At 47.3% G+C, this 25,248-nt stretch overlaps 1 protein-coding gene across 1 annotated transcript; it reads right to left on the minus strand.

The window, feature by feature from the left end:
* Positions 1-3,543: 3,543 nt before the first annotated feature.
* On the minus strand, positions 3,544-24,830 carry LOC137156483 (glyoxylate reductase/hydroxypyruvate reductase-like). Its single transcript, XM_067553356.1, has 9 exons — positions 24,654-24,830; positions 15,086-15,216; positions 13,925-13,997; positions 12,690-12,806; positions 11,661-11,749; positions 9,381-9,485; positions 7,774-7,909; positions 7,079-7,209; positions 3,544-4,288 (listed from the first exon to the last, which is right to left on the minus strand). The coding sequence occupies exons 1-9, from the start codon at positions 24,818-24,820 to the stop codon at positions 4,167-4,169; spliced, it is 1,071 nt and encodes a 356-aa protein (XP_067409457.1). The 5' UTR covers positions 24,821-24,830; the 3' UTR covers positions 3,544-4,166.
* Between the last annotated feature and the right edge of the window lie 418 nt (positions 24,831-25,248).

Here is a 25,248-nt window from a genome sequence, read left to right on the forward strand (position 1 = left end):
TCACGTGGCTTGAATAGATCCAGGCAAACCCCAAGCAGAGTGAGGGCTGATGCCATGCAGAGGCATGCATACAGGAACAGTGGGCTGGCCTGAGCACCTGATAAGACCATGCTCATTTGACTCAAGCGGAGGAAATCATGCCTATTGCCGGACCTGGCCAATCACCTGACCCCCGGGGGTGATGAATAAACTTGTTAAAGGCCGAGGCGTCTTTGTCTCATGAGCTCTCCCTTGGAATCCATCTGCAATGTAACATCAAGAACACTGACTGATTTCCCACGGGGGGGCTGGCTGGCTGCAGGAGTCATCTCAGCCAGCCCGTGGGTAAGCTAACCTCAAGGACTGAACGGCTACTGGAGTGTTAAGTTTAGTTTAGGATGCGGTTTATTCTTTTAGTTAATTGTGATCAAATCCTTGATTCATATTAATCTGACTCATGATCCCTTATAATCTTGCTCTTCTTTGGACTCTCTCCAATTATCCACATAGTTCCTAAAGTGTGACACCCAGAATCGGACACCATGAATTTGTTATTTTTGCAAATTATTTTAGCTCTCTGGATTGATTGCAAGAAGTTCTTGGTAAGTACGCACTATCCATTATCTGAGCGTGTGTTGGTTAGTTGTGATAGGTCAGATTAGTCACATGGCATTCTTTCTGTTCCTGGATTGGCTGTGTGTGCAAATACATCCGCTGCAAATAGGCATGCAACCCTAGATTTGTTTTCTGCAAATTCCATTTCCTGTGCCAGTGAAATTTAACGGGATGAACGGTTGCAAAAAGTGTATGCAAACGGGGCAAGATTGTGGTTTGTGTCTTAATACAAAGGAAAATTTGAGGGGTCGCTCAAGTGAATATTCAGTCAATTTCTGCAGTATTCACCCAGCTCTACTGACAAAACTCGTGCTGGACAAACGTACTAAGACCAGGAAAGCCAGGGGTGGACATTTAAATTACATAACCTGGAAGCTCAGGCTGGAAGGAGCTATACTGGAAGCAGTGCCTTCTGGAGCCCCAGAGTAGAACAGTTAAATGCACTGATTTAACCACTAGATGTCTCCATTGCACCCATCCCAGCCACTCTTCGGGATGTGTCTCCTGGAGCTGCCTGGAACGTTTTTCACAAAATGTAGCTGTTTCCATACAGTTTTTCTCGGAGGACACAGGTGAGATGGATGCTTTATAGCAGTGGTTTTCAACCTTTTTAAATTTGTGGACTCCTAAAAATTTTGGAATAGAGGTGCAGACGCCTTTGGAAATCTTAGACATAGTCTGCAGACCCTTAGGGGGTCTTGAATACCACTGTTCTATGGTAACGACAACCTTTTGCGGACCCTTAGACACGGTCTGTGGACCCCTCAGAGTCCATGGACCACAGGTTGAAAACCACTGCTTTATAGCCTGGTGGTTAGAGCACCAACCTCAGCTCTGGGAGAGCTAGGTTCACTCATCTGCTACACCAGAGTCAGAATAAGGTAGGATGAAAAATTGCTTTGAATCGGGCAGGAATTTGACCCTCGGTCTCTCCCATCTCTCCAGACTAGTGATCAGACCTGCACCACCCTTCCCAAATGAAAAAACTCAGGTTTCAGTCAGGAAATGGACATTTTGACCCCATTCCAATTAGCAAAAATGTTCAAAAGGTTTCGGTTTCGTTCCAGTGTGGAAACGAACTTTCAAACCTCAGAAGTCACTGCAAAACCGAATGGTCATCCTCTGGCCAGCTCTAGTGTCCAACCTTTAGTGCATGCACATTTAATGTACTGAAGGCGTGCAGACTATGATGGAAACAAACCCGGGCAGGTGAATAATACATTACATTGTCAGCAGGCAGAAAAACACAGGCTAATGAACATCAACCTGCCTTTACCCAGGAAGAACCACCTACGCGGGGACACACCAGTGATGAATGAGCTCAATTCGGTGCTGGTTTATACCCCGCTGAAGTTAACAGGAAGGCAGCAGCTGTAAATCAGCACAGAATTTGCATTAGGTCACCTCAGACGTGGCTGGACATTTTAAATAATGAGCCATGAACTGAGACGCTAAGGTACAAAATCCATCTTTAGAAACTTCTTGCTGGGTCAGGATGGTCTGCAGTTAGGTTGCTGGCCTAGAAGCTGGAAGACCTAGGTTCAAGTCTCTGTCGTGGAGAGACCTTGGACGTGGCATTCAGCATCTCCATGCCTCAATTCTCTATTTGTACCATGGAGATAAGAGCACTGCCCTGCCCCCAAGGGGTGCTGAGGAGTTCAATGCATTACAGATTATGAGGTGCTCAGAGCTGACAATGATGGGAACCAGATAAGTTCCTCCACAGATAATATTTTTCGCTCCAAATATTCCAGGAGGTCCTTTGAGTTCAGGCTTTTCAATGACCTCTTTCCTTGAGTGACCAGTTCTACTGAAGTTCTTTGAACAGCTCAAGCCAGACCTCTTACGGTAGGTGACCATCTACAGTGGTGTGTAGAGTACAGACGCCGCACACTCAGTGAGCAGGGGTATAAATAGCGCTGTAGAGGGTGATTTGCGGACTGGTCAAAAGGGAAACACGTCTTGTTCCCTTACTCAGCTGAGTAGCCCCAGTGAAGACAGAGTAATGACTTGCACAAACAAGGGTAAGAAGGAGTTGGCCACATGCTCTGCTTGCATGCACGTTTTAGGAATAGAGCTTGGCTGAAAAACTGGTTTTCCTTGATTTAGCTTGTTGATATGGGCTTTAGGTTCCCCTCTCAGGTAAAACTGCAACCTGCCCAGTTCACCCTCGGATTTCACAGTGCATTTGTGATCTCACTGGAGAAACTCACCTTAAAACGCTAGTGGAGGCATAGCTTTGGTGTGCACGTAACATTCATTTTGCATGCACACTGAATGCCAGCCTGGTCCACTCCTTTTCACTTTCGCTTTACTCCTTACACTTGTTTCCCAGTACAGTCAAATCATGCGTGTAAGTCACACCACTGCTTTAAGTCATTGATTAATTTGCTTCCTCCCCCACATCGTATGTGTTTCACTTCCTTAGGCAACACCGTCATTTCAGTCCTTTCCCACTATGTGAGGGGGAAAAAACCCACTAAGTAATAATTTCTAATCAGAGTATAATGAATCACATCTACTGTCAGTAAAAGAAATATGCAGCAACCGAGAAAATACACGTAATGACTAGGGATAAGTGAAGCATGTTGCATGACACTAAAATGAAGCACTGAATTTCAGAAGAAAAATAAAGCCCTTGAGAATCTTACTCAAAGCAGCAGATGTAACATACTGCACTGAAATAAGACACTAAGATACGAGGAAGAGAATACAAGAGATGGATATAAAGATTTCATTTTGGTTCATTAAGAACATCAAAACTTTCGAAGTTTGACAGCCATCTTTTTTGATGCCGTAGGAATGGAAAGGTCTTTTCATGTCATTAATGGGCAGTAGCTTTCAGAGGCGCCAGCATAACAAGGAGAACGTAATCTGAATTCACAAAGAAAATTAAACTAAAAGGGAAAAAAAAAAAGTGCCAAGGCTGATAAAAATGTTATACGTTTTATTTCTGGGAATGTGCCCATTCTAAAAATGCAAATTTGCTAGAGATCTTCCCTGCTGATTGTATAGCGCACAATAAGGCTACAGACAGTTTTAATGAACCCTCTCCCCCTTAGCAAATGCCAAGTTGGCGTTAAGAAAAAAGGTCACATTTGAAAACGATTGCTTATCTCTTGGTGACATTCACGACCAGCAATGAGCAGAACACTAGCGGTAAAACCGCTGCTACTGTCAGGGTGAGTGTCTGTAGACTCCCCAGCAGCACCGAGCGCTGGGGGGGGGACAGGGCGCACCGTGTAATACATACGCTGAGCAGTAGCACGTTGGTGGAGCGGGGAGGCGGGCTCCTGACTCCCAGGAGTTGGACACGGTCTATCTGAGACACCAGGAGAACTGGCCTATTCTTTCTCTCGGTTAAGAAAACCAGGGTGCGCTCATCTTGCAGCTGGTTCGACAGCTCGCCACTGAAACAAAAGGGAAATGAACATAAAGCTAGAGGGGCTAGGCCCCCCCCCACTCACAGAGCATGTCATGGGACCTCCGGCGCGCAAACAGCTCCCACTGACGGCAGGCTGCCTTCATGCAGGCGAGCGGCTTGTTTGCTCGGTCTGTGCTTTGCGTCCCGCTCAGAGTGGCACCTCCTGGCCCATCGCTTTCCCCTGAAGGCCTGCCAGTAAATTGCTGGCAGCTAAGGCGGCCATGCTATTTCGGGTCGCGACCGTCGCGCTGGCGATGTGGGGGAGAATAACTGCAAACAGAAAGGAGACAAAGTCGAGAGAGATCATTTCTTGTGCCGAGGCCTGCCCTAGCAAGCAAATTGCCCCGCCCCTCTCTGAACGTCACCCTCTCAGCAGCGTTCATCACGCGCTGTGCCCACATCCTCCGAAAGCATTTGCACTAGCCGTGGGAGACTATTGGCTCCCGGGATAGACAGCGCTGAGTTCCTGAGACAAAGCCCATTGAAGACACCAGGCTTCCACTGATTCTGGATCGTCCTGCACCTTGCAGGGGAATTCAACAGGCCAGGATCCTGTTACATCAATGTAAGGCGGGGGAAGAACAGACTGTTTGCCATAGGTGAGGAATTGGGCCCTTTTCGCCCCTTGTAACTTAGCCGGATTTACTACGGGGGCCGCAAGCCCTGCGGACTGAAAGGGCATTGTCAGATATGGCTGGCCTAAGCCGAGACCTACCAGCTATGTGGTGTCTGCATGCAAGTCACACCCACCCTCCGCTCTGCTTGCCTGCTCCGTTCTGGCAGGGGATGGAAATTTACAAGAATCCGGCAGGGTTTTAAGAGGATTTTTAAAGTTAAGATGATGTTTTAGTCAAATCCTGCCGGATTCTTATAAATGTCAATCGCCTGCTGGCTGACAAGCACAGAGCAGGCACAGTGAGCAGACAGCTGGCGTAAGATGCACAGGGATGTCCCTGTGTCGCAGGCAGGCACACGCGCAGGTGGGGCTGCACGTGAGCCTGGTTCCTGGGGGGGCCGTGCAGAGGAAGGAGATGACGTGTGTGTTTCTTTTTAATGCCCGTGGAAAGTGGCGGCCTAGGAGAATGTATTCCTCCATTTAGCTCCTGCCATGCCAGGAAAGGGCCCCTCCTCAGATGGGGAGAGGATGGAGTGAGTTCCAGGGCCCAGCCCACTTTCGCGCTCACGTCTGGAACTACCAGCGAAGGTGCAAACTACTGCTAATTGTTATTAGTCGCATTACTGTAGTGCCCAGAAGCCCAGCGGTAGACCAGGGCCCCACTGTGCTAGGTGCTGTACAAACACAGGACAAAAGACAGTCCCTGACCCAATAAGCTGACAATCTGAGTTAGTTACGGTGGGGGCTTGGTACGATGTGAACCTCTGTCCCCTGGACATGGCAAAGCCATCACACTCATCCTGCACATGCTACCTATCTGTCACCATGGGGTAATGACTGCCAGTCTGGGTCGGTTTTAAATTGGCAGCCACGGCCCGGCCTCAACTAAGGAAACAGGTCATGTTTGACACCATGCTGGCCAGTGCTTTTAGACGTGACTGTGCACCTAGTGTAAACACAGTTCAACACCTCGAAAGATGGGTCGACGAGGCCAATAAATGCTAATGGTCAAATGTGACCTATCGCCCTGTCCTGTGCAGGTCCCGTGGTTCTGCGTCCCACTGCAAGGCCAGACCCTCGCCTCCTGAATTTTAGCAGGAGCGGTGGCAGCTATCACTGTAGGTGTGTCACCCTCCTGCCACTTGGAGTTGGCAGCAGCAAGGGCCGGGTTCAATATTTAGGGGTTCCTTTCAACAATGCAACACAAAACCGGCTTGAGCCCCTACCCAGAAACCTGGGACAATCACCCACCACCCTTCAGGTGCCTCTAGAGACAACACTTCCTCTTTTGCAACCAGAGAGATGGAGTGTAGAAAAGAGACTTTTAATAAAACGGGGAAAAGTAACCCGACATTCACTTGGGAAAACGTCACAAGCAGGATGCACACGCATAAAGGCAGGAACAAAGCACCCACCCCACAGCACGTGGGGCAGTTTCCTTTTGCTTCAGGTTCTTAAGTCCAGCCACAAGAAGTTCCTTTAATGTGCCTCGCCCTTCACAGCCCTCCACTCACAGGTTTTGTCCTTATCAGGGCCCACCCAGAATCTAAAGGCGCAGCTGCAGTGTTCACCTCCCACCCTGGTTGGGGGGAGGAGGAGGAGGAAAGAAAGCACCTTGCTCTCACTGCTATCCGGCCGCTATATTCCAGCCCCCCTGCCAGCCCCCCCACCAATCCCCTGCTCCACAGGCTGCCCTGCCAGCTGCTCTACTGATTTACACCAGCTGAGGGTCTGACCTATTATTTTTTATTTCTCAGAAAGGATTAGCTGAGACGAAGACTCCACAGGATTGTAAAGAACACTGGGACAACAAACACACAGAGAAGAACCCCAGAACTGGCTGGAAAAATGGAATTTCCCTTTTGTGAGAAATTCTGACATTCTGAAATTTGGTTGCATTCTGAATTGGAATGAAAAATCAAAATTTAGAAATTCTGTCACAGAACAGAAATTCCCAAACGCATTAATTTGGAAACCTCCAAACATTTTGTTTTGATTTTGTCAAAACGCTATAATAGAACACAACATATTAATTAGCACATATAGTATTGATTATGATCTACAAATGTAATATAATGATGTTACATTATATTAATATAATATAAAAGTCTCAAGGAAATGGATCGAAACGATAAAGTCAAAATGAAACATTTTTACCTTGTTGAAATGAAACATTTTGACAATATTGAAATGAAATGAAGAAGTCTAAATGATTAGTTTCAACTTCCTCCTGTCAAAAATGTGTCAAAATTCACACGCTACATCCAAACGTTTCGATATCTATGCAGCTGCCTTCCCCGAAGGAATACTGTTCCATCAAAACAACAGCAAACCAAGGCAAGCGGAGGCTGCTTAGTTTATAAATCAGGTGATAACTCTTCCCAAATCACCATTTTCAGCCGCTGTGCTTCAGGAGACAGTAGCAGCTTCCAACACAGACTCACCACAGTTTTTAAGTTTAAAAAGAGGATGGTCTGTAGGCAACGGCTCCGGGGTTGTGACATCCAGACCAGCAGCTGCAATCTGACCATTGACCAATGCCTGGTACAGGTCTTCCTGGTTCACGACACCTCCTCTGTTGGGGAAAGAAAAACAAAGTATCTATCAACTTTTGGGCATCTTCTCTGTGTCGCTGTTCTAGCAGCTAAGAGCCTTAGTTATCTGGTGAAAGCTTTAACAACGGGGATAAGGTTATCTGGTGAAAGCTTTAACAACAGGGATGGATAAGGTTGGAGTGCACAGCAGTCTGATCTTAAAGGCTGCTTTATAATAAACTCTGAGGCCAGGGGCTTACAGTTCTGTCCTCCAGCGTGATTCATACTGTATTATGTGTGGGATCAGCTTATCTAATGAGACTGAATCCTCTGGCTGGGATTTTCCTGTGTCATGATACACCTCCCACCATCTGCGTGTTGTCAGCTTACACCAACGTAAGCCTTTTATTTTTAATAATTGCTTTAAAGTTGGTTTTGTTTTATTGCGCTGGGATGCCATTAGAGTCGGGAATCTAAATCTTGTCTCCCTCTGTGATCCTGGAAGGATTTGTCTCAGAAGGGTACGTTCTCCAGTGTGACATCTGGGCGTTTATCTTGCTGGGCCCCGGCTCTCAGCCATTCCTTTCCCTCCCACCCTCCCTCACCTGCTGGTGTTGATAAAGATGGCCGTTTCCTTCATGAGGGAGAAGAGACGGTTGCCACAGATGCCCTGCGTTTCAGGAGTGAGGGCACAGCACACCACGATGAAGTCGGAGTGCCGAGCCAACTCATCCAGTGGCACTATTAAGAATAAAACAGAAAGGCCGGGAGAGCTTAAAAAACACAACCCCCCACATGCCACTGGGAAAAGCCTTGGATTTCTCTTTGCGCTGAGTTGACCAAAGTCCACAGATAACAGACTGACCTGGAAAGAGATTTCTGGAACAGCCCGCCAATAGGAGGAGGAGAGGAAGACAACCGAACTCGTTTTAAGATGGCGCTTGATATGTTTGTAAATGGGATGATCTGACGGGGTTGCCTGGGATAGCAGGGACTGGACTTGATGTCCCAGAAGGTCCCTTCCGGTCCTATGTCCCTAGTCTGGAATATTCTCAGGGGCTCAAAATATTTTACGTTTACTGTAAATTCATGTAAACAATTTCCTCCACATGGAGCATGTTAGTCCAGTTAAACAGAGCTATTGACATCTCCTGAGTTCTACAGCCTACAGGTCTCTGGACGTCAGCGCTCACCACCTGCATTCGGTGCACGCCCGGTTCCAATTCAGATTTCACGTCAACTCTTTGTCTAGTGGTGGGCTCTCAACATAAAAAAAAAGAAATCAAGACAAACCCAAGCAGATGAGGCTGCTCACAGGACACAGCTGGAAATGCCCGGCTGACAATGGGCAGGATGGCTAGTGTGGGCGTCAGGAGATACACCTCAAGGCACAGAGCAAGTTACAGCAACGAAACATGTTAAAAGTATAATTGCAAAAAGAGCCATTTTAGCGCTTTAGATTCTTCAGTCACAGCAGTTGGGGGCAAATTCTTTGTGTGTGTATTGTCTGGAGAAAATATGCCATGGGGTGACTGGTTGCACTTAATTAATCTATGCTCAGTGACTTCCCTGGGCTTGGAATCAAGCATGTAATTTGCAATCTGCTGATGTGACATGCTACCCCTTGGAAATGACACAAAAAGGCATGTGGATAGGTAAACAGGAAGGAAAAGCTTTTTAACTAAACTGCTTCTCTGGACTTAAGGGATGTCACCAGCTCCCATGATTTGATTGCAAGTCTCACAAAATTGAGCGTCTTTCTTAAAGCCCCAGCTCCTGGAGTCCTGGGTTTCCATGAGAATCTCAGCTTTCATTAAAATCTTTTACAAAAAGCAGCTCATGACTGTGGAAAAACTTGAAAAGGTGACCCTGACATGCTCAGAAGCCATAAAGCCAATACAAAGAATCTGTCACTTACGATTCTTAAAATCTCACAATTTCTATGACAATCTCATATTTTTTGAGGGTGAGGCCTGCCTCGTGGCTTTTTAAATGGGGGTATTGTGGAAGGGTGGCCGGGGGAACCTCAGGCTGTCTCTATTTTTAATCTAAACTGAAGCCTCCACTTCACATCACATACATGTGCAAGGCAGGAAGCTCTCTCCCAGAGTAGTTGGGAAAACAGGCTTTCTGGCAGTTCAGGCTTTGCACTGGTGAAGTGGGATTCTAGTCGGATTCTCCACGGTCTGAAAAACGCTCGGTTCCATCTTACCAAACTCGGCCAGGATCTTGGTGGCCATTTCAGGTCTTGGATCAGTGTCGGCATAGAGGAATCGCTTGACTCCAAACGGCTTTAACCGCGCTGCGACAGCTGCTCCTGTAAAGTGGGAATTACAGCCCTGAGTTCCACCTTGCCGCTGCTCGTCTGCTGTGCGAATTCTCCCCCTCTGTCGGAGAACAGGTGTGTAGGGGGCAGGAATCTCTAAGGGGAGTTTCCTTTATATCTTCACTTTGTGGAGAGCAGGCGTCCACCTCCCTAAACCTGTGGGGGTCCCCAAAATCCGCGTGGATCTCAGGCCATCCACGGAGCCCCCGGCAGTGGCCCCCGGCAGACACCACCCTTCAGTCCACTCCCAAGGGAAGAGGTCTTTGCTGAGCAGAGAGGTCATTGAATAATAGCAGGGCCAGAATTACTGAGCACTAGGGAATCAGTTCAGTGTTGAGATGGGACGTTGTCACGAGGAACAGGCATCCACGTCCCAGTCTGGGACTTTTTCTCGCCGCACAGCGAATTGGCCGAGAGGTTTATGTGGGACTGGCGGGAGACAACTGAACCCCTACTATAACTTCCTGCCCAAGTACACCTGGTCTAGGTCTGTTCCGTTTGCAAAGACCACCTCCTATGATTTGTGTAGTAACCAGCTGGGTTTGGTTAGTGCAGTTATGAAACAGTACGGCAGGCAGCTATGCCCCATAAACCCTACTTTAATGTGGTGATGGTAAAGAAACCTAACAACAATCGCCTATCTTCTTCCAAGCCCTTTACAAACCCTAACTCATTCTTATGACAACCCGATGGGGCAGGTTAACAAACAGAATTAGGTCTGCTGCCCAGATGGGGAAACTGAGGCAAAGAGGCTACATTTTTAAACCTAGGGACATAACTCCATATTTAGGTACCTAAAAAGTGGCCCAATTTCAGAGGTTCTGATCACCTGCTAATTCAATTCATGCCAATGTGCAAATAGAGCAAATACTTTTATTGTAATTCTAACCTGCTATCCACTGTGCAATGAGGACAAAATTCAGCCCTGTGGATTTAATAGGGCTTAAGTGGAATTTAATGGGTTTTAGAAGGATTTTAGCAGATCAACGGTTGAAATAGCCACAGAAGGCTAAAAGATTTTCCACTGCCCAACCCTTTATGTTGACACTTAGAAGCAGAGCAGAGTGAATAATTGATTTTTTTGATCTGGGGATGGAGGCTGAAAAAAAATTGGTTCGTTTCAAACCACATCTGAGTTTTTTCAGTTTTTTCATTGTGGGAACAAAACAAAACAAACCCTGAAAAAAATTAGTTTTGGGTTGACCAAAACATTTTATTTGACCTGAAACAAATTTTTACCAGTTTTTCATTTCATTTTGGGTTATTATGTTTTGAATCCTCCTCCTCCTTTTTTTAAAAATTAGATAAATTTTTACATGAAATGTTGCTTCAAACAAAAAGCCTAAAAGTTTCATTTCAAAATAGCCAGAATGAACCATTTACATTTTTTCAGGAAAAAAACAACTTTTTTTTTAGTTAAAACTATTTGCTGAATTTGACCAGAACTCCTAAGTGGTTTCAGTGCCTCCCAAAAAATGCATTTTCTGGGGCAAATTTATTATTTGCCAAACAAATTTTGCCAAGCTCTAATTACAAATATGCGAAGTGTAGAATGCCACATAAGGATTCTTCACTCATTTGCACCAGTGACATTGCACAGGTATAAATGAGGTCTTAAGGTGCAGACTATCAGACCCATACAATGTCAATACTTGACATCTAGATCTGCCCGTCATTACATAAGCTACAAAATAGAAACAATTCACGGTGTTTTTATTAGAACTGAAAGGAAAAATAGTCATGAAAAGTTTTTTCAGCGTGCTTTCGTCTTTCCCAAACTTTGACAAATTATACCCAGCCCAATAGACAGCCAAAACATTGGAGGAGGAGAATTTTGCAAAGTTTGCTAATTTTTTAAAATTTGGCAAATTGTACAACATTGGCCAGATCTACTTTTTTATATTAATTGATATTAAAACAGAAATATAAAATAAAAGCAATGTTATGTTTTGGGGGGTTTTTAACCTTTTTTTTTTTTTTTTTTTTTTTTAATTGTTGGCACTTCTGAAAAACACTCAAATTTTGACCAGCTCTATCTCTGGTTGATTTTTGTTGTCTCTTTTCATCAATTCATTTTTTTTCGCAAAAGAAATCAAAATACAGAAAACTTTGGCCAGCTCTGTACGAAATGCTGTAAGAAAACTTTCCAAGGATTTTGCAACTTACCTATTCTTCCGAGTCCTAGAATCCCCACGGTGCTGTCCGTCAGACCGTAGCCACACATCCACAGAGGTTTCCAGGTTCCCCAGCCACCGCTTTAAAATAACATTTGAAGCTATTTCAGGCGTACACCGTACAACATCAGCGCTTCCCTTCACTTTGGAACGTTTCTCTGTAGCTCCGGTTGATCATTTAATAGGAGTTACCAGACTGGATCAGTCCGAGGCTTAAATAAACCCCGTAGTCCTCTCTCCTACACTGGCCAGCACGAGCTGATTTGGAAGAATTTGCAAGAAGGCCAATAGCCGGCAGCTATGAGATAACCTACCCCCAGGGAAAGTTTCATCCTCACCCTCATTAATTAGTGGCTGGTTTTTGCTTTGAAGCACTAATGGTTTATATCCCCTACAAATCTTAGAATAGTCATTATTAACCCTGACTGAGCCAAGGTGGGTGAGGTAATATCTTTTATTGGACCAACTTCTGTTGGTGAGAGAGAGGCAAGCTTACACAGACCTGAAGAAGAGCTGTGTGTCTGTCTGGAAAGCTTCTCTCTCTCACCACCAGCAGTTGGTCCAATAAAAGTTATTACCTCACCCACTTTAGCTCGCTAACATCCTGGGGCTGTCACGGCTACAGCAACCCTGCACCACATTATAAACGCTGGACAGTCTTGTTCCTGTGCTCCATTTACACGTTCAACCCTCTTGTGAATCCCAGCGTGCTGCAGCTTTCACTGCCGTTGTTACTCGAACTCGCTGGCTCAACGCTAACTAGGGCGTCTACATGCCCACCTCTGGCGGCAGGGTAGACATACCTATAGAATATATTTTTTCTGCTCAGGACATATGAAGTATCATCTATAAAAATCCTAACCACTGAGATGAGACTATGCTCCTAAAATACTTGTTCAGGTCCCCATTGTTTGGTTATTTACTCACCAACACTTTGGTCTCTCACTTCCTGCCGACAGACGGACATGAACAGTTTTCACTAGGTAGTTTGAATAAAGAAAGACCAAAAAAAAAAAATTACTTCTTAGCTTCATCCACAGCTTCTAACAGTCGACGGGATGTCGCCAGAAGAAGAGCAACTGTGAGTTCAGCAACTGCTTCAGTCAGTACGTCTGGTGTGTACCCCAATCGGATTCCTCTGCATCAAAAAGCACAGATATCACCTGACTGGATACACCGTTACATTGCTGGAGTCTACTCACGGTATTAGCGATCCACTGGCACTGTTCTGAGGCCATTAGGGTGGGAAGGTTATGCCACATGTCCTCAGAAATATATTTTTCTCTAGACGCACAGGAAGGTCTTGGATCGAAACCATGTTTAGAGCCGGGCAAACGTTCATTAGGAAAACCCAGCACATCGGGCTAGGGTTTCATTATGGCCTGGAAACTCACTGAAAGTAATTGAGCCTCTACAAAACTACTTTGGTGAACTTTGAGCATTACAGCTGGACTGCCATTGAGCCAAATTTTGCTATCATTTTTTTTTAATTGTCAGCCCAGTTTTGGGACATCTCAAAGGGGCCAGATTATCAGCGGGCGGGTGCTCAACACTTCCTGAGAACTGGTCCCCTCTAAGGTGTCAAGCTAGATACTCAAAACCATTAGCTGCTTCTGAAAATTGAGGCCTACCTATCCATTCCAACAGAGTGGGAGATTTCAGGGTTTAAATATCACCCAGCGCTGGGGGGAGGCATCTATTGACTCTGTTTCAGGAATTGTGTGTTTCCGGGGAACTTTGCAGCTGCCTTAAAAGAAGCCTACGAGAGCCGCTTGAGGCGCTTGGCGGTTGGCATCACGGCAGGGGAAAAGGTGAGTCTAGGGTTTGCAAGCAGGGTAGGCAGGAGGCAGGACGAGCGTGGGGCACAGCAGGTTCTGTGCAGCTCCGACTCACAGTTCATTTGTGCGCGCGCATCCCTGCACCGCCTGCAGGGCGGGGCACTATTCACGCAGACGCTGAGTATTGCTTTCGCGTCTAAAACAAACGTATGGCTCCTTGTGGAAGGTGGAGGTGTGAGGGTACCACAGCCTCCAAGCCCAGGCCCTCCTTGGCTGTCTTGCCGACACGGCCAGGAAGAGTGGGGATGGTGACAGGGGCTAGTTCTAAGGGAGGTGGTTTCTGTGATGTCTGCTTTGGCCCGGTGTATAAGCGTGGTGGAGTGCCCCGGGCGCCTAACGCTGTAATTGTGGAGACAGGGTCGGAGTGACCCTCGCATTTGTACGGCTTGTGACTGAAGAGCAGCAGCACGTTTTTTACCTCTTCTTCAGCTCCTCCAGAGACACATGGTCATAGCCCACGGACATCGTGCTGACCACCTGCAGGTTGGGCCCTGTCGTTGGAGGGGAGAACAAACGGACTGAAATTCACATCCAACCCTTGCTTGATTGGGTAACCCCCTTGGCAGCCCCAGCTCCGTGCCCGGGGATTGCTACGCCAGATCTGCACAGTTCTGAGTCCTGAGAACAGGGTTCAGGGCTGTTATAGAGGGGACGGTGATCAGTTGTTCTCCCTGTCCATCGAAGGTAGGACAAGAAGAAACAGGCTTCATCTGCAGCAAGGGAGATGTAGGTTAAATATCAGAAAACACTTTCTGCTAGAAGTGAGAAACTCTGAAGGGTGCGGAAATCCCACATCATGGGAGGTTTTTAAGAACAGGTCAGACAAACACCTGCCAGGGGTTGTCTAGGTTTACATGGTCCTGCCTCAGTGTAAGGGCTGGACTTGATGACTTCCCGAGGACCCTGCCAGCCTTATAGTTCTATTATGCTCTGATTCTGTCACTTCTGTTACTCCTCCTGGAAATAGCTACCATAGCAGCTACCGCTGGCCAGGGCATGGGTGCTTACCTTAGCCCCATCACACCCTCTCCGCCCCCACTCCACACCATGGTCTCACCATGCTTTCTCACGTTCCCCCTACACAGCTCTCCTCAGAGTGTGAGCTGCATCAGAGAGTCTTGCAACGGAGGATAAAAGCCTACTACCACTACTTGCTAATGAGTGGATGCCTTTAGCTCGCAGCATTGGATTGCAGCAGGATCCTTCCTTCTTGAAATGATTTTAAAAATCATTGCTTTCTAACCCAGAGCCCCGGCTACCCAGCCAAATAGCAGGGTGCAGCAGAACCATAATTTAAAATCAGGGAAACGGCCACCCAGAAAGACAGTCACATGGAAACCTTCCTCATGGACTGATTCCAGTGTAGACGCTGCTTTAGCTGTACGTACGGGGAAGCAGAAGGGCCCCTTCAAAGACCATTTCAGTTGCTGAGGCCTCCATGCCCACCCATAAATGATGTCAAATGGGGACACACCAGCATGATGGACTCAAACACCTGCTAGTTTAGGGGCATCTCATTCGTCCCGGCTCCTGCCATACTGGCAATTTGCAAGGACTTCTGCAGCATTCAGTGCCCTACCTGCCGCGTCCAGCACTTCAGCATCTATCTTGTCTGTGAGGAGGCAATACAAGCCTCGAATCCCAGCCACCTTCTTCAGGAGTTCCCAGCGTGGCACGGGCTCATCTGAATCCCACTGCTCAATGTTACAGCTGCAAGAGGAAACGCAGCAGAGTCAGGCTTGCAAAGCACGTAGGGCTAGTTTGCTACAGCCCTTACCAGGCAGCAAAGCTCCTGTGCCCGCCCCGCAGCCCACACGCAGATTGCAATGCCAGACCATGTCTGGGGACAGCAGAGGCGAATCTCCCAAAACTATCCCCGTGAGCAAGCGGATGGAGGGAGCAGGGACTGAGAGGAGATCCGGCTATTCACCTCGTTTGCCAGTCAGCGAAGCTGAGCTGGCTGGGCCCGTGGGTGGGAGAGGGTAAGGCGAGGTGACGTTACTCTAGAACATCCCAGACCAAGGGGATGGCAGGGGAGAAGCAATGGCTCTGAGACACAGCCCGTTCTCGCGCCTGCTGTTGGAACACTGAGCTCTGTGCCACGTTACGATGGAGCCCTGTAGAAAGGAGAACGTGTCCCAGAAGTGCTAAGTAGCTGTTCAGGGTGAGCTATTTTGTGACTAATTTTTTCAGGGAAAGCAATATCTTGTCCCCCAAAGAGGATCAGAAAACGAAGAGAACTATTAAAATTAGAAGTCTAGATTTATCATACGCCTAATCTGCAAATGAGGCCATTTCAGAAGAGCTACCGTTACCACGGCAGTGTCTGGTGTCAAATCTTGCATGACAATGACAAAGAAGCCACCAGTGGGGCATCCCCAGCCCCCTTCCCTTGCAGCAATTTACCTCTGTGCCGGCTGCTCCAGGAGCCTGAAATGACACGTCCACTCTTGCAGCTTCCCTTTGCACCCAGAACACCCCCACTGAGTCCCACACATTCAAACCCCCACCCTCCCTGCAGCTGGACAACCCTCATGAGCCCTCCGTGCCGGCTCCACACCCCACTGAGCCCCAACCAGCTGCACCCTAATCTCCACCCCACTAAACCCCACTTCCCCAGCATCCAGACCCCCCCCCACACTCCCCCCCACTGAGCCCAGCCCCCTTCACCTGGCCCCCCTGCAGATCCCTATTGCCCCTGCTCCCGGAACCCCCCAATGAGCCCCTGTGCACCCAGGTCCACCCTGAGCCACCTGATGGTCCCACAGAGAACCTCTCACCCCACACCTGGATCCTCCCACACTAAGCCCCTCCACAGTAGGATCCTGCTGGGCTGAGCCTGCCTGCCCACAGCTGGTGCACCTGGTGCAGAGCCCCGGGGTGTTTCTGGCCTACATCTTGCGCTGTGTCAGGGTCGGGTGCAACCTCACCACTGAGTCCCTGTCCTAGGGAGGGGGAGAGGGGCTGCTGGGTGCTCCCCCACCTCCATGCAGCCGGTGGCCTGAGCTCTCCACTGCCCCACTGCAGCCTCCACACTTATTTACTGATAAATAAAATATGCAGAATTTTAATATCGTGCACAGATTTTTTTTTTATTGCCAACACTTTCCTACCCAGCTACTCATCCACCCATCCCTCCATTCTCGGGGTGCTGTTGAACACACCGGGATGGCGTGTGCATACACCTGATATAACCTAATCTGTGCTAGGCAGTGTCTTTGAATGGAGCAGCTCAGAACGCCGTGCAAAGGTGCGTTGGTATTAGCCTCGTTTTATAGATCACTGTTCCTCAACGGCCGGTCCATGGACCAGCACCGGTCCCTGAGATCTCCCTGACACAGTAGAGGAAGCCTGAGATCTCCTTGACACAGCATAGGAAGCCAGATCCTGCTATCAAAAAGGTTGAGAAGCACTGTTATAGATGATGAAACTAAGGCACAGAGAGAGTGGAGGTCAAATGCTGCGGTCATTAAACCAGCAAAGGATCCCAATGTGCTCAAGAGGGAGCCAGTGCTTTTTGCTCCACACCCCCTGCACTGGGCCAGCTGCTCTGAAGTCAGTGAAAGCTCTCCTCCGCTAAGAAGCAAAGAATTTGGTTTGGTGGGCTCTTCCACAGGTTACCCAGTGAGCCACGCTGGAGCTGGGACTAGCATTCACATCACAGGATGCCCAGTCTGCTGCTCGCTGCCTTGGGAATTCCTGTGTTGTGTTTAATTGGTACATGAATCGAGATCTACTCTCCATCTCAGAGGCCACATTCATTCTTAGTGTGACTCACCGCAGGGATGAATTAGGCTCTTAATCCTTGCAATGCTCTAAGACCCCTCCAGCTGTAAAAGCAAGACTGCAAAACCTAGGCAGAAGAATATCCCCCTCCTGGCTAGGTCGCTGGCCCAACCGGAGGCCAGTTTTGAATTTCGTTTTGTGGTGAGGGTTTAGTTCCTGTCAGCTGTCTGGGTTTTGCATTGCTCAGGCACCTGCAGCATCAAACACGACTCGCAGCAGCGATTCTTCTCCTTCTGCAGTTAGCACTGCCAGAGATTTCACACACGGATTGAAAATCTGCCACCCTTGTTTCGGGTTTCGTGACATTCCGGAGCCTATTAACCAGGCTGTGCTCACTGGAGCGCAAACCCGTGTATTTAGGCAGTTGTACAAAAATAATCTTGCAGTAAGAGTCTAAGAATTCTAAGGTTTCCTGCAGGGGAGAAAACAACGCATTTTCTCCATTAGGGATTTTAACTAGCCCAGTTTATTTAATCCTTCTTAAGGCGTACACTGGGATTTTGTAATTAGTTAGTTGCAACCAAAATCTTTGGGCAGTTGGAGCAGTATTTTAATTTTCCTTTTTCAAAGAGCTAATGACCGTGTGTTTGTTTGTTTATTTTTTAGACCCTTAAAACTCTACTGGGAGAAATTTCATAATCAGACCAAAGGGATGGGCATAACCAAAGAAATCACTTAACAAACGTATATCGCAGGGGTGCCAGGAGCTCTCGCCCGGGCCCAGGACTCCGCTGTGCTAGGTGCAGCACAAACATAGAACCACAAGCTGCCATCCTTGTTAGATTTGAGCGGCGTGATCTCATGGTGGATACTCACGGTTTGAGTCTGGCCTTACTTTTGTTTCCAGCCAGCAAATTAAACAGGCCCAGTGAAGTGACTGATTAACTCCTTGTTTGACAAAGGCAGCGATTTGTACTAAACAGAGAAGGAAGCGCCCTGTTCTGTGCACAGGAGGCTGCAGGAATGTGCGTCTCTGAGGGGCAGTGCATGTTCAAAACACTATTGAAGATCTACAGCCCAATGCGTCACTCCGCTCCGTCATCCTTAGGGCTGGTGTCATTCCAAGGCTGCGCCCGCTTAAAACCAGGATCCCGCAGAGGTGAGGTGGGCAAAGGCTTTAGTTCGCCCCGGCTGGCCATCTGCCGCCTCGCTAGTGATGGCACTACGGGACCTTTAGCAACCAAGGCCGTGCAAGCTGCAGGAGGCCCTGCAGACTGCCCCATTCACGTATTAGCACGGCACGCAAGGAGTCTGCCGAGCCTGGTGGCCCTAGCAAACCACCCCAGCGCTGCAGTGCTGTGGGGAAGGCCTGCAGGGAGGAATCTCTGCCAGTGAATTGTGCCAAACTTTCCTTTCCCCCAGGCCCCGCACGAGGGGAATCACACGTCACAGCAGGGCATGCCGGCCTTGTAGCAGTTCCTGCCGGCACGCCCTGCCTCAGTTTCCCTTCAGCCAGGTGCCCGTCTCTCCCAAAGCCGTGTGGCTCAGCCTTCTGCTGGGGTCCCTCTCAAATGTCCAAACAAAGAGTTCTTTCGCTGGGGCTCCCCCTTAGCCCACCCTCGGGGCCCCATTGAAGTCTGTCTCACACTGGGATAGTGTCTGGTCCCCAGGCTGCTTTCCTGGAGTCCCCGCACAGCCTCAGTCCCTCCAGGCTGCCCATCCATCTTCCCCACTTTGGGGCAGAGCGCTGATTCTAAGGCGCGTTCCCTGGAGTCCTTCCAGGCCCTCCACAACCCCTCTCCCCCCACAATTCCTCTACCCAGCTGTCTTTTCTCAGCCCTTTTCAGAGGCCCAGGTGTCTCAGGCTGTCACCTGGCCCCAATTAGTCCAGCCCTCCTAGGCTGCGAATCCATTGAACTGGTCCTCGCTGTTTCCATATATAGGCTAGCACGCATTGAAGTAACTGGGAGCCTCTCTACTGGTTTCTATAGGATTTGCAGTGGATTTGCAGAGGAAAAAATCCTTATCCATTTTTTTTTTTAACTAAAAGAATTCTAATTTCCTGTGGGAACCTTTACAAATGAAGAAAACGTATTCGGCTTCAAAAAACTTCTGTTTATTAAACCCTCCAATATTCCGTTTTTTAAAAGCTTTTTGGGTCCCCCCCAGCAGTTTTTCTCCTTTTGACCCCCCCCTGTTCCAATGGGAAAAAAAGGGGGCTAGGAAATCCTTTTCACACTCACTAATTTTTAATTATAACAGTAAAATGGCATGAAAAAGCAGGGTTTCTTTCCAACTTTTGTTAGGCGGAAAAGAGGTAGTGCCTGTGTGTGCCTGTGAAAAATTGTGGTTCTTTCCCCATAATATTTCATTATGAAAAATATAATCTAACAACTCTTTTTTCTGCAAAAAAATACATTTTGAGAAAACTTTGTTTTCCTAGGAGAAAATGTGTTCACTGGAAAATCTTTGCTCAGCTCTCCCAGCAGTGAATATATTCCTTTTCAGACGTCCCTTCATCTGCTTGGCGTGGGGTTGAAATGGCTCTCTCCTCCATAGGAGGAATCAAAGCCGGCTGGCACCTGGTCGGAAGGGGGCAGCTTTACAGCCAGGTCAGGTCTGCAGAGTGCTGGCAGAGGCTGTGTGTTTGCGATGGCACAGTGCCTGCCCTTATTATGCTTGTCCTGTCAGCGCAGCGAGGATCTTGCTTTCAGGAATGATACAGAATTGCTTCATTTACCCAAACGTTATCAAATAATGATAGTAACAATAAACCACAGAGATCCTCTGTGGCAGGATGAGAAGCGTTGTACTGGGGGCTAGTGGCTATTGAAGTTTCATCACACATATTGCTCGTTCCAATGGGACGGCCTTCAATATCGATTACAATCCGGAGCTGCTGCAGAGATAGCTGCCTAGTGCCAACTGGGGCGGGACAATTCTCTAGGTTGCCCCTTGTGTGGGTCGCACAAACTCAACCCTGTCAAATCAGTTCAAAGGGGGGACAACGGGCCAAATGTGCATGGTTACTTGGAGGTTCAAGTTTTCACACGTTCTTTCCCCAGGACGCCTTCCCATTTACCTTCGCTCTCATCTGGTGTGTGCGGAGGGAAGGGAGTCACATGATTTCAACCTGACTCTCCCTCTGAGATCTTCTGAGGCACCTCAGCTGCTTTCTTCAGAGTGCTGGGTAGGGCCACCGCTATGCAGTCATTGTCTTAGGATGGGTCAGGAAACGGTCTGAACTCCTCACTAGTCAGCAAGACACAGAAATACTCTCCCTCCCGCCCTAGACCCACTGATGCTCTAAATAGCAAGCGCAGTAGCAGCCTATAAGGTCTAATGTGCAGTTGCTCGTGACTCCACCGAACACTCATGGGTCTGGTGGGACATTCAAGGGTCCAGCTAGCACTAAAATTCATTCAGATTTGGGGTGGATTTGGAATTCTAATGATGTTTTTTTCATCAGCACCGTTAATGAGGTTTCTAGTGACCTATTTACTACTTCCACTTTTTCAACCTTTTCCCATACCTGGCTGAAAAACTTCCATAAAAATATTGGGGGGATGGAAAATTGGGGTTTTGACAAATTTAAACTTTCCCAGAAAGTTTCTGCTTTCCTCAAAAACTTCAGGCTTTTTTGTAGGTAACCTAAAATTTTTCAGTTTTCTTTTTTGACGAAAGGCCGAAATATTCCAAAGGGGGGGGGGGGAGAATGTTTTTCAACCTGTTTTCTACTCTACCTCCCTCAGCCTTGTCTTCACAAGGGGAAAAAAGATGTGTTCTTATCTCGAGTTAGCTAACTCGAGGAAAATCCTAGTGAAGGCAAGGCAGGTTGTAGTTTTCACATGTTAGCAGGTCAAGTTAAAAGCGATGGGGGAATCTAGTCTTTGAGTAAACCTGCTCACTCATGTGAAAAGTGCAAACGCTGTCTTCATTTGAATTTTACCACGAGTTAGCTAATACAAGAGAAGCATGCACCTTTTTTCTAGTGAAGACACAGCCTCAGAGTGCATCCCTTTTCTTTCCATTTGACTCTCTTCAATTCTCTTCCTGTGGACCAGAGCCCCATCACTGGCCCTGCCTCTCCTATCTAGGTTTATTTGGCTCTCCCCTCCTTCTCCATTGCTAGGGTAGCTTCTTTTCTACTTGCACACCTTTAAAACAGTCATCCATGAAGCCACATCGGCCACTTCTTGTCCCTTATTTTCCGGATAAGTGAAGAATCTCTTTGTATGGCAGGTAGTTAAAGTCCCTCCTGGGTAGAGTATTAACAGAGAAAACCCACGGGCAGATCTTGTCATATAGCTCCACTGACGTCAATGGCATTATGCCATTTAAAGCCCCAAAAGGTGAGGTTTGAGGTCTGTAGCAAATGCTCACTGCAGCCTCTCCTATGATATTTTCTGTTCCTATCCAAAATATTTAGGATGGGATTTCCACGAACACCTGAGTGAGTTAGGAACACAAATGCCAGGGACTTTCAATGGGACTTGTGTACCTAACTCACTTAGGCACTCCTGAAAATACCCCCTTTACTGCTAACCTGTTCATTGTTGAATTGTGCAGTGAGTTCTCTCTTTCTCTTTCCCATTCTAGCTCCATGTAGACTGTACCCATAGCCGGAACCACTTCAGTTGTCAGAATCATCTCACCAAGTTTCAGTTATAAATGCACTTGTTCAGATTCATTAAATAGCTCACCGGGTCTATTTCCAACAGAGTTGGTCAACAAATGGTGATTTTTTTCCAATTTAAAAAAAAATGTAATTAAAAAAAGTTTAAAACTTCAAATTTTCAAAACACTTTGAGCAGCTCAGGAAAAAAAAAAAAAAAAGATTTCTGTCCCCTTCCCACCGCTGATTTTTGTAACTCAAAAATTCCAGCCCGCTTGGATTTCCACATTCCACTCACGTTTTGCATAGACAATGCTTTCTGCCACCATGCAAGGCTGCAACGTCTACCCTCCGAGCTGGTTTTTTATTTCTTTGTGCCCCATGCTGATCTGGCCCCAGGACAGGTCGATCCATTACCCAGTCACCACTCATGGCCTTCTGGGTTTTGACACCACTGAAGGTTGAGTAACTGGACAGAGTTCTGAACTTGACTGTTGTATTATTTAACTTTCATCTATTAGGCACTCAACCCATTCATCCATTCAGTATCTAATTCCCACTTGGATCACACTCTCTTTAATTAAGACTCGCTATTTTCTCTGCCCTCATTTCAATTGGCTTCTCAAAGCTCAATATTTTGTTTTAGAAAATCCAACAATATCTAATTTTTTCCCAGAGATTTATTGTGTAAAGTCAGGTTACTGTTGGTTCTGGGCATGAAATGTATATTTGGTTAGAATATTAAAATTATATTTGCAATAATTTGGAACACTGTCAGATTTTTATATTGTAAAGTGTCATTGTTGCTGAAAAGAGCTTTATAAATGCCTTAGCCTTTCATTGGCTTAAATGTAAGGAATTTTATTGAAATCTTATATTTTTGTACTGTTTACCTCGGCAAATCTAATAAAAACACAGCAATCGCATGTTTTGGGATGTCTGTCAATTCCAGAAGCCACCCTGATTAAAGGCTACTGTTCATAGAATCATAGAAGATGAGGGTTGGAAGGGACCTCAGGCGGTATCTAGTCCAACCCCCTGCTCAAAGCAGGACCAACCCCAACTAAACCATCCCAGCCAGGGCTTTGGCAAGCTGGGCCTTGAAAACCTCTAAGGATGGAGATTCCACCACCTCCCTAGGTAACCCATTCCAGTGCTTTACCACCCTCCTAGTGAAAAAGCTTTTCCTAATGTCCAACCTAGACCTCCCCCACTGTAACTTGAGACCGTTGCTCCTTGTTCTGTCATCCACCGCCACTGAGAACAGCCTAGCTCCATCCTCCCTGTAACTCTCCTTCAGGTAGTTGAAGGCTGCTATCGAATCCCCCCTCACTCTTCTCTTCTGCAGACTAAACAAGCCTAGTTCCCTCAGCCTCTCCTCATAAGTCCTGTGCTCCAGACCCCTAATCATTTTTCTTGCCCTCCCCTGGACTCTCTCTCCAATTTGTCCACATCCTTCCTAAAAGGGGCGGACCCAAAACTGGACACGGTACTCCAGATGTGGTCTCACTAGTGCTGAATAGAGGGGAATAATCACTCCCTTCCATCTGCTGTCAATGCTCCTACTAATGCAGCCCAATATGCTATTAGCCTTATTGGCAATAAGGGCACACTGCTGACTCATATCTAGCTTCTTATCCACTCTAACCCTCAGGTCCTTTTCTGCAGAACTGCTGCCTAGCCCGTCGGTCCCCAGTCTGTAGCTGTGCATGGAATTCTTCCGTCCTAAATGCAGGACTCTGCACTTGTCCTTGTTGAACCTCATCAGATTTCTTTTGGCCCAATCCTCCAATTTGTCTAGGTCTCTCTGTATCCTATCCCTACCCTCCAGCCTATCTACCCCTCCCCCCAGCTTAGTGTCATCCACAAACTTGCTGAGGGTGCAATCCACTGCATCCTCCAGATCATTACTGAAGATGTTAAACAAAACTGGCCCCAGCACCGACCCCTGGGGCACTCCGCTTGTGACCGGCTGCCAGCTAGACATGGAGCCCTTGATCACTACCCAATGAGCCTGATGATCTAGCCAGCTTTCTATCCATATTATAGTCCATTCATCCAACCCATACTTCTGTAACTTGCTGATAAGAATACTGTGGGAGACCCTCCAAAGCTTTGCTAAAGTCAAGGTATATCACGTCCACCGCTTTCCCCACATCCACAGAGTTACAGACTATGGTAAAGTTTCCCTGGCTTTCCGGGGCAGGATGGCACTTAGAATAGTGGCTTTACAATACAGGTGAATCATTGGCAAGGCAAAAGGAGTTCACAATCGCCTCATTGCTGCAGTCCCTTGCACTATGAATTTTGTAATTCCAGTTGTATCAAACCCAAACAGCAGCTTTCTGGTGAGAGAGCCCAGCACACGTGTATAGGCTTTGAAATGACTCCATGGATGTCAAACAACTTTTCACTTCCCCTGGGGTGAAAGACTTTCACTGACTTCACTGGGCCAGGATTTCAGCCTCAGAGTCTACCTCTGAGTTAGTGGAGTCAGACGAAGGGGTGACATAACCTCAGGCATTCGAGAAATGCACCAGGGAACTGTTGGAAAGCTAGTGCCTTCTGCTTTCCTGGAAGTTAATGATTCACTCAGTGCTACAGTCCACATTAAACATAGCTGGACTGACTTAAGAGACATTAACATTCGCGGGCAGGGGCTCCCCTCCATTACTGCAGCTTTACACTATTCTTACTTCCCAGACTGCAGTGAAGCTGCTTCTGTTTTACAACGGTGTGAGGGGGTGGGCTTTGCTCTGCCTTTTTTCTTCTCACGGGAGGCGGTTGAACTAAAAGGAATACTCACAGCCCTGACTGGCTCAGGATCTTCATCCCATCCAGTGGAATCTTCCTGGTCACATAGATCCTAGGTAACGGCTTCCCAGCTGCAGCTGTTGCCTGTAATTTACACCAGAGGTGGAACTCTGACACCAGCGTCGTCTTCAGCTGTCTGAAATGCCAGAGAGTCCCCATTGCGGACAAAGGCACTGGCAGAGTCCAACAGCAGGACTTTGGATGGGATGTTTTTGTACCCGCCAGTTCAGTGAGCTTGAGCGACCAGGGGGAGGGAGGTTGTGTGATAAGATCCCTTTGACCAATGAGACGTGATGCCAGGTTCTCTTTACTGGGATGACCTGTCACCAGCTTATGTTTGCACACGCTTCTTAATCTAGCAGTTTAAATAAGACAAGGACTGTGAGGAGGGCAAACCTAGTTAATAAGAAACATGCTCACATTAGCCTTTGTGAGTTGGGGGGAAAATTGAACTTCTGCAGAACAGCCGTTGTTTTATGTTTCCTGCTGCATGAAAAAAGTGCTTTGGAAGTTCTCCTCAGTTCTATCTGAGGGTGAGAGCCCGTAATTGTTTACAAAACAATTAGCTTTTGAATTGTGAAGTAACA

This window comes from Emydura macquarii, unplaced genomic scaffold, assembly GCF_026122565.2.
Source record: "Emydura macquarii macquarii isolate MOO-44397 ecotype Brisbane River unplaced genomic scaffold, CSIRO-AGI_Emac_v2 contig_1451, whole genome shotgun sequence".
Classification (NCBI taxonomy): Eukaryota; Metazoa; Chordata; order Testudines; family Chelidae; genus Emydura; species Emydura macquarii.